Source organism: Gavialis gangeticus, unplaced genomic scaffold, assembly GCF_001723915.1.
Source record: "Gavialis gangeticus isolate Ggan-Ray unplaced genomic scaffold, GavGan_comp1, whole genome shotgun sequence".
Lineage (NCBI taxonomy): Eukaryota > Metazoa > Chordata > Crocodylia > Gavialidae > Gavialis > Gavialis gangeticus.
In genome coordinates this window covers 70,478,079-70,487,897 of record NW_017729034.1, presented here as the reverse complement: position 1 = coordinate 70,487,897, position 9,819 = coordinate 70,478,079, and the positions used below count along the sequence as shown (strand labels likewise).

Below are 9,819 nucleotides of genomic sequence, written 5' to 3'. Positions count from 1 at the left end.
CTCCCCCTCCTCTAGCCCCCACCCCCTACTTACTGGCATGGAGCCCAGGTCCAGTTCCCTGCAGCTGGCATGCTGCCTGCCCTGCATGGGCAGGCAGTGTGCTTCAGCACTGGGGTGAGGGCCAGCCGTAGAGACGCTCTGGCTGGCTACCAGAGTGTCTCTGTAGAGGACCAAGCCTCTGTTTGCCTGCCCTGCTTTTTTCTCCCATGATTTTTTTTTACCCCTGGATATCCAGGATCTAATTTAGCCTCTGCACTGCAAATTTGCAGCATGGGGAATATTTTTTCATTCCCGCACATGCTTCTTGTAGCATCTCAAAGGGCTAGCTTGTGTGGACACACAAGTGCACGCTTGTGTGGACGCGCTCATTGTCTCTTCAGATACTTGAATGTCATGGGTGAAAACGCAGTAGTTTTAAATCTATAGATCATAAAAAACGTGACTGTGGGGAGCTGAAAGAGACTCACCTGGTGCCTAACTGCCAAGGGATTCCCTCTGCTCATTAAGTGGTCACACACTGCCAATCAAATTAGGCATGGCCACAATCAGCAGGGGATAACAAGAGGTTCCCTCCCACCCCCCGGCCGGGTGGAGAACACAGGGAAAGTCCAAGGCGAAAGGGAAGCCTCAAATGAGCCCCTGAGGGATGCCCAGAACTCAATTATGCTGAGACCAGCTTTAGCAGCTGTCTAAAAAAAAATAATAATAATAAAAAAAAGAAAAGGAAGGAAGGAATCATTTCAGACTGGTCATTTAACCATCTCCTTTCCCGGGGCTTCAGGAACCGGGGTGGAAACCAGTGGTCAGTCAAGGTGGAGGCGGGTAGTCACTACTTCCCTTTCATAAACATCTCCAAAGAAAAAAAAAATCTCTTAAACATCAAAGTCGTGGCAGGAAGGAAGAGAGAGAGCGTAGGACCCCACCTAGACTGACCAAAGATTGCAAACCCCTGAGGATGTCAGTAGGACGTAAGGGCACGCACCCTACCTGGTGGCTACCTGACAGTGACTACCATGAAGGCCAGGATATTTCTACCTGATCTTTGATGTTTGGCTGTCAGTAGTTAAACTCAATCAGTGCTTGCCTGTTTTATTTTTTAATACACCAGTTAAAAGGAGTAATACTGCATATGACGCATGTAAAACTTTCATATTGGATGCAAAAAGAAACGCATGGATTTCACATGGGAGAGTTCTCAGTAACTAGGATGTGATACTAACATGTTAGGGGTAGTTAGTCATTAAGTCTTGTTGCTTCTCATTTAATGCCACAAAACTGTAGTCATAGAAACAGACAAAGGGCTCTTCAATGTAACTTCTAGCCCATTTGCCACTTTAACATCTCTTACATGAAGAAATGAATTCCTGGTCCCACTGAAAACGAAGGCAAATCTCTCATTTTTATCAGAGGGACCAGAATTTATCTCAGCAAACCTTTTGCTTGTTTATAAAACCCCAAATTTGGCCACAAATGCTATATTGGACTTTGACCATTTAGCCCATTCCCCTGAATCACTGCAGAGTAGTTTACAAAGCTGCTTAAAATATGCCTTTCACAGGCCTTCCTGAAAAGAAATAAAGAGCAGGGAAAGATGAGGAGGTAATGATCTCTTAGAAAAGAATGTGAATGTGAACATTTTAAATAATGTGTTTTGATAATGGTCAAATTGTTTAGTACAAATTTATTACAGATAAAGAATTTGGGAAGATTCAGAACAAATACAAAAATATGAAAAGGCCATACCTAGGTACATGAGGTTCAGTGTCCGCCCACTTCTGGCAACGCACGCCATTCTGAGTTTTGGATTCTGTTCCTCTGTAATCTGCTCCTTTTCCTCGCCGGCATTCTAGAAGATACACTGAAGAGGAAAATAAAGTTTCATAACTCGCTTGATAATGTTAAATCTAAATTCTAAACTATAGATGGATTCTGTCTTTGTGTAACATTATCATGTTCATCCACATCTTAAATCTTTATCCCTTAGGTATGGCATCAACGGCGGGGGGGCAGGGTGGCAAGTGGTGACCACCCACAGAAGCCACTGGCAGTGACAGTGGGGGGGCTGGTGAGCGGCACCTGCCTGCAAAAGCCAACAGTGGCGTTGGTGACAGCCAATCTTGGGGAGGCATGTGCCCCCCAACATGCCCTCCGCACCAGCCACCTATGGCTACCTGTAAAAACAAGTAGCAGATTTACTCGTGGTTAGTTACTGCACAGTATGGCACATGCAGATGGCTGACTGGGAGCAAATTAACTTCCCATCAGCCAGGCAGCAGGGGGCAAAAGATTGTTCCCTGCCCCCAGGAACTGCCTGCTGCTGGGGCAAGCTCCACCACCAGAGCTCAGGTGGGGACAATGTCCCCCTGGCCTGGCAGCAGGAAGCCCACTCCCCAACATGATCGCAAATTGGAGGCTGGGAACTTGTTCCCAGATGCCACTCTACAATTGTGCAGCTGAGGCTGGGAACAGGCTGGGAACTTGTTCCCAGCCCCACTCCACCATCACAATTGTTATCATGGAGTAGGGGCTGGGAGCTGCATAGGGACAGCTTCCTGCGCAGCCTGGAGCTGACTAGGACCTGCCCCTGACCAGGAAAATTCCCAGCCAGTCCCAGGCTGAACGGGGAAGTCTGTATGTGCAGCCTGGAGGTGGCTGAGGACTGTCCTGTTTTGGACTCCACAAATGCTGGAGTCAGTGCTCTCTGGGCTACCCTGATGGAGCTAGGGATGCAGCAGTCTTCCTAACAACTGGCTGTCTGTGTCAGAGGCAGTGACCCTACAGAGCAACAAGCATGTTTTCTGGCAGTTGTACAGCATGTACAAAGCACTGGGAGTTGTACAGCATGAGAAGCAAACATTGTCTTTTGGTCTGAATCAAAGTCTGACAGCAAGAGATTAATCTTAGATGATTTCTTTTGCAGCCTTGGTTAAGTCGCATAGATCAAAATATTCAAAAACAGGTTTACTAAACTGCTAAATTTGGAGATGCTGAATATCAGCAGCTCCCATCAATTCATTATCACTCTGGCCCTTTGCACCAACATGCAACATGATACTACAGTAATTTTTATTTCCCAATGCCAGACTGGTCCCAATGTGCAATTTAGTGTGACCTCGGGGCTTACAAATTCTTTAGGATAGGACCTAATACTGATGAATGTCACCTTGGTGCACATATGAAACATCCTAATAGAGCAGGGGTAGGCAAAATGCGGCCCACGGCCCAGATGTGGCCCACCAGGCCATTCTGTCTGGCCCGTTGGAGCCCTAAAAAATTTAGAAAATTAATATTTATTTGCCCCAGACTGCCTGTCATGCAGCCCTCAATGGCTTGACAAAACTAAGTGGCCCTCCACCCAAAATAATTGCCTGCCCATGTAACAGAGTTTAATACAAGGAAATCTGCACAGATTACACTTACTGGGCACATCTACATGTTTATTAATGTGCAGTAGTTACTGCACATCTAATTTAGTACTTGCTTAATGAAGTACTAACTAAATGCTCAGTAACTCACACTACTGCAAAGTAATGTCAGTGCATGGTTTTTGTGACGCTTACTGTGCAGTCGCCTAATATTTTTGTGCAGTAGCATATTAACATGGTTTTTGCCTGACACACTACTGCAGTGTTATTAGGCTAATGCACATTAAGCATCTTGTTTAGATGTGCCCACTGTTATCTGTCCATATAGACAGACTATCATCAAACATCCCAAATACAATCCCACTTTGCTTTTACTGATTGACCCCTAAGCCACTGATTTTTGTTTGTGCATTTTTTCCTTACTTAAAATAGGATTCATAGTGAACTAGTTTATAAAGGATGCAAAATGAGCCATGGTGATTATTTAATTTCTTTTTAGAGACGTTCTGGTATCCTTCTTTATTTCTTGTTCCCACCCATCCAATCCCCATGCACAGACATGTTATAGTGTCTCCTCTCTGGCTGGTAAAAAAATTACTTTCTCTCTAGCCAGGAAGAATCAGGGTTGGTTTGGTTGGTTTCAGTCATTTTAAACACCGACCCTCAAAGATTTTTGTTGATCCTAAGTTTTGTTTAAAATTTCTTAGTGGGACTTCCAATGGAAGCCAGCCGAGGAGCATCATTCTCCTTTCACATGCACTGGTGCATATCCGAAGTAATTCAATAGATGCAAATTAACAAACAAGGTACAGAGTCTTAAGGTGGCACAGAGACTTACCCTGTATCAGCTGTTCCACGGTGAATGCATCTACATGAGATGTTATGTTGCTGTAGTGATGAGCTACATCACCGCAGCTTATTGCTACAGCAACGTACCATCGATGGGTGTGAACCGTGACACTGACACTACTGCGCAGTAGTGTCGGAAATTACTCATGTGGTGCTAGGACTGCTCAGTAATGGCTGCTCAGTAATAAGCAAGTACTAAATGATGGTACAGTAACAGCTGCACAGTTCAGCACTCATGTAGACGTGCTCAGTAAGTAGGAACTGCTCTTACCTTGCAGTAAATGGAAAACTTTACTGGGACAACTTGCCTAGGGTGACCATATATCCCATTTTTGCCAGGATACTCCCACTTTAAACATCTGTCCTGGGTGATCCATCAGTTTTGTCCCATAAACACTTTTATCCCATCTTAAGTGGGACAGGTGTTTAAAACATGACTGTTCTGCTAAAAATGGGAATTTTCCACACATACACCTACACACTCCTGATCTCTGATTCTCCACACACTCTCACAGTCCCTCTCCTGCTCGCCAGCACACTCAAATGAGACTGGCACTGGAAGACAACTGAGTATGCTAGAAAGCCAGGGTGGGCTGATGGGTGGTAGGTGGAAGGGAGGAGGGAAACAGTGTCCTATTTTTAGACCAGTAAAATATAGTTGCCCTAAGCTTGCTTCTCAGGAAAACAGGGATAAACTACCATGGTTTAACTTTCACTTACAGGAGAGTCAGAACAGGCATACAGCCAGTTCTGGTGGAGCAGCTGAATGTTCCTATCTCCACTTTAACTCAATGTAGCTTCTTTGTCCATACCTGGATATAAGTCAGAGGAGAATTAAGCTTACTTCTTGTTTATGAATTTAGATCTAGATTTTACTAAACCTTAGAGGTAGTTTGATTCTGAGGTTTCAGTTCAGGTCTATGTTTAGTCTAGTCAGACTATTGCAACCATCTGTAAAATCTGGAGATTTTGACCAGGGTGAGCCACTGCTCCTGCTGGGATTGAAAGCTGGAGGCTCCTAACTAGAGGATCTTGCCCTCCATTCAGGTTGGGTCAGGACAAGTCAAGACCAATTGACATATTTGGGGTCGGGAAGGAATCTTACCCCATGGTCAGACTGTTATCGGCTGCAGGGATTTTTGCCTTCGCCTGTAGTGGGGACATGTCCCTCTACTTGGGATCTCTTGAGTGTATGTTAACAACCTACAGAAGCAGGACATTGGCTGCCGTGGTTCCCCTGCTTTACCTGTAGCAGGTTAGGTTGTTATGTAGTGTGTTAGGGTTGATGGCATTTTTATAAAGAGGTTAGATTATGGATTTGTACAAGATGGTTTGGATAGGAATGATCCTGCCTCAGACAGGGGGTTAAGCTAGATGACCTCTGGAGGTCCCTTCCCTATTTTTCTCTGATTTTGTGATTCGATTGTATGAAAAAATATCTCGTCTTTTGTAGGAGCTTAAGCTGGAAAGTGTTTGAATACCCTGAATGGTTTTGCAATATATTAGCATTCAAAACCAAAGGAATGAACATTAAAGCAGCCAAATGCTGACTCTAACTCTTTCTGTTTGCATAAGCTCTTCACAGTTTGTATAACCTTTAGGTTTTTTTCTGTCTGCTGACAAATATCCAACTTTGAACCCTAAACTCAAGCCTTCATTATTTGTGTTAAAAATTTACAACTTGATATGACCCAATGCTAACTTGTCAGTAATAGAGACAAAATTACCCTTCTGTATTTTTCACCACGTTTAAGGAGGCACTCATGGGGAAAATGGCACAGATTTTTCCCCCCATTTGTTTTTATGAAGGTTAAGACCAAAAAGGGTCATCAGATCCCATTCCCATGTCATATGCTGATCTGTTATTGTTATAAAGAAATAATTGTTTGTTCCATCAACAACACTGAAAAATCACTTGGGTGCACAATGGGAAAGTTTCACTTTCCTTTGAAACTTCAGGGTGTTGTTGGCTTCAAGCAGCAGCGTAATTAACTACATGTACCAGTGACCTGATCTGCTTAGACAGCCTATATTCCTGTTTCCTGCTCCGGAACAACCAATTTGGTTAATTTAATTATATACTTAGGATTGACATGTGATACTTCAAAAGTCTGTGTAAATTATAGGGTGAAGTACAGAGGTACCATCTGCAATGGACATGCTGAGCTACAGTAAGAGCTAATGTCTCCAGACTCACTGAAGCAGTATTGCACCGAACAAAACTCCCCTAAAACAGGGAGGTTCACACCTTTCATACCTATTGTCAAAGCTCCATAGTATTTGAAGTTGCTCTCCAAAAAGAAACTTACTAGCAACTGGAGTGTAAGACTGGCCCTTTTACATAGCTAGTTCACATTTAAATAAATACATGAACAAACCAACCGAGCCAATGGCAGTGTGGCCAACTCTCGATTTTATCACTAGCATCACACTATTAGTTGTTTGACGTAAAGCCCCCTTCCTTAGGAACAATATATAAGCACTGCACGTTGCAATTGGAATAAAAGTAAATTGCCAGCTCTCACAGCTGTGGAGAAATGCTTGCAAAGATGACCCAAGTGTAAATTAAAGGCCCACCAGGAGGAAAATAAAAAAGAACCCCAGTGATTTCAAAATATTTATTGATTAGGCATATTAAACTCCTTTTAAGATCTTTTGAAAATCTGAGCCTACAAGAGGTAGGATCCTGAAAGTTCTTCTAGAGAGTTCTGGTTTTAGAGCATCCTCTGAAGTCTCCACGACTGGCAGGTGTTTGCATAACTGCACTGTGTGTTATTAACACAAGAGTTACCAGGTTGCAGTGTTATAGACCAGATTCTGATTTCTATTAATTCAATAATACTTGGATAAGCCAGAGTCAGAATCTGGCCCTCTGATTTCAACATTTAAATAGGGTCAAAGAGCAAGAATTAATTACTTACAAGGGTAGGTGATTATACCAGGTAAAGCTTGTGGACAGAATTCTTTTTCACCTAGCAGACAGGTTGTGTGTCTGTGGCCACATCTATCTGCTCCACAACCAGGGCAATTTACATTGGTGTACAAAAATCAGTGTTATATTACTCCAAATTTTAACTGTAGGTAGGAGTGAGACTTAAAACCATTATATGTCTGATAACCAGGACCTCATTGCTATTCTCCCAGCACACATTTCACAGTAAAATTTACCTTTTCATGAAATTTAGAGATGGTCACTTTTTTAAAAATGGAATGAGTTTTCTTTCTTCTATCGCACAATATCTACCCCAGGTTCACCACTACTTTTTTATCCAGGAGAAAATAAAATAATCCATAAATAGTTTAAAAACCCAACCACTTGTGCATGCCTGGTAGAAGGATAGAATTAAGATTTTGAAAGAGCGCTTTTAAGAAAATGGGAAGAAGGTTGATTTGAATCCATTCCAATATGGATGTGTTGCTATCTAAGGATAGTTGGGTGGCCTACATGAAATTCCTTTAGCAATTTAACACCCCTTTCCTAATGAGATAATGTTCATCTCATAGAAACCATCAAATGGAACTACCTAGCAATCTTTGCAGAAAAGTCAAGGATATTTTATATCTGCTAAGCATATTTTAATGAAACAATATCAAAATGATACATACTTCTTTTCTCAAAGAGAACTACATTTGTTCTTCTCAGTACCACTGCTTTCTTGGTGTTCTCAGCCAGTGTTGTACATTGCTGGTCTTTACTGGTAAATGCAAAGGACCTGTTGGAATTGAGAGGGGAGAGCAACATGGTTGTTACTTCATACTAATAATTAGTTTTTCAGTACCCATGAATCAAGTACTTGTGTTTAGTGACATTTAGGTTTTCAGTAACATTGCATTTAGTGTCCAACTGGCATAGAGTATGGTCTATTTCAGTGGTGCTCAACCTTTTTCCATAGCAGACTGGCTGGGCAGTGCCCAATCTGTCTGTAGGCCAGATCCGGCCTGTGGTCCTGATTTGGTATCCAGGGTGGGCATGGCAGGCACCATCCAGCCACACAGAAGGATGTTGGAGGCAGCCCAGCCCCAACCCAACCCCACAGGAGAAGAGGGCATGGCCCAGCCCTGATCCAGATGCAGGGGGAACAGAGGCATGGCCCACCCCAAACTGGCCCTGCAGGGAAGAAAGGGGTGTGGCACAGCCCTGATCCAGATGCAGGGGGAGGATGCATAGCGTAGCCCCAACTAGCTGCATAAGGCTTGGAAATTTGGGAGGAGGGGTGGATGGTTGTATTAATGGACACTGTGCCCCCACTGTCAAATTTCCTAACCCCTGGGGAGCCCCACGGGCCAGATACAATGGCTCTGTGAGTCATATTTGACCGTTAGGCCCAAGGTGAGCAACCTTGGTCTATCACACTACTTAGTCTCACCACCACATCCTTCCTCTACCCCATGTACACTGAGCATCAACATTAACAACCTCTCACCCTGGTCTTCCCCCGCCTTGGTGCCAGTCCAGCTCACCTCCAGAGTCTAATTTTGGTCAGGGCACAAGGCCCAACTCCTTCCTAGCTCTCTCTTCAGTATGTCCAAAGTTCACCTGGCCCCAGAAGCGTATAAATAGAGGCAGTCTACCAGGAACAATCTTGACTACCAGCCCTTTGGTATGCTACTTCCTGAGGATGAGAGCCATGCACAGAAGGAGAAGTAAATAGTGGGCAGGGCAATTTCTGGAAGCTCTGCTTGAGCAATAAGGACAGAAGACTTTCCTGAGCAGAACTCTTCCAAAGTCTGCTTGCCTACCATTTGTTTCTCCTTCTACACTCTGTGGGCATGCCCAAATGAGCACAGATGTTTGTTTCCCCTGGGACAAGCAGCAGCAGCACACCTTGTGCTGCTGCTACTTGTCCCCGGGGAATGCCCATGCCACACACACTTTTGGCAGAGCACCCCATGCAACGTGGGACAGTGGGGGCAGCAGGGATCACCCTCCTGCCCAGCAGCACCTGGTGAGCACCGGAGCTTTTTTTTTTAATGTACCAAGCTGAGGCGGGCAGGAGCAACCATTGGGTGGGGAGGGGCTGGGGGAGCAGGGCAGGGTGGGTCAGGGGGGCTGGCAGGGTTCCCCCCATGGTCCCCTCCCCCAGGCCTCCCTCCTCCTCCCCTGGTACTTACCAGCTCCGAGTCCGACTGCAGCTCCCTGATGCAGCCACCGAGGACTGCCCGAATCATCAAAGCTCTCCAAATCTTTTCCAAAGATTCGGAGAACTTTGAATCAATTCAGACCTTTAAATTGGTCCCCTGATTTGATTCAGATTCAGAGATTCAGCTACTGAATCAGGCTCTGAATCAGGCTCCAAATCAAATCACCACCCAAAGCTTTGCACAGCCCTAATAGTTACACGATTAACTAATTGTAACTGATACAAGGTCTAATAGTTATAAGCCAGAATACAGCAGGAACATTATAGTAAGTTGTAGTGTTGATATGATTCCTGAAGCATTTTTTTAAAGATTTCATTGTCTTTGTTTTTTCCCAGTGCCCACTACCCTGTTTAGCATCCATTTTTTATTGATTTTAAAGTATGTATGCACAGAAACCTTTTTGGTCAAAACACCACATTTCATAGAATCATAGAAGCAGGGTCAGAAGGGACCTTGTAGATCT

General features: G+C 44.1%; 1 protein-coding gene across 4 annotated transcripts in view; it reads right to left on the bottom strand.

Moving 5' to 3' along the window:
• Positions 1-9,819, bottom strand: part of PLG (plasminogen) — a 63,540-nt gene that overhangs the window by 40,465 nt on the left and 13,256 nt on the right. For all 4 annotated transcript variants that reach the window (XM_019527496.1, XM_019527497.1, XM_019527498.1 and 1 more), the window contains exons 3-4: positions 7,821-7,927; positions 1,744-1,858 (exon numbers count right to left, since the gene is read on the bottom strand). In XM_019527496.1, coding sequence (XP_019383041.1) covers positions 1,744-1,858; positions 7,821-7,927 — 222 coding nt within the window. The remainder of the gene's footprint in view (positions 1-1,743; positions 1,859-7,820; positions 7,928-9,819) is intronic.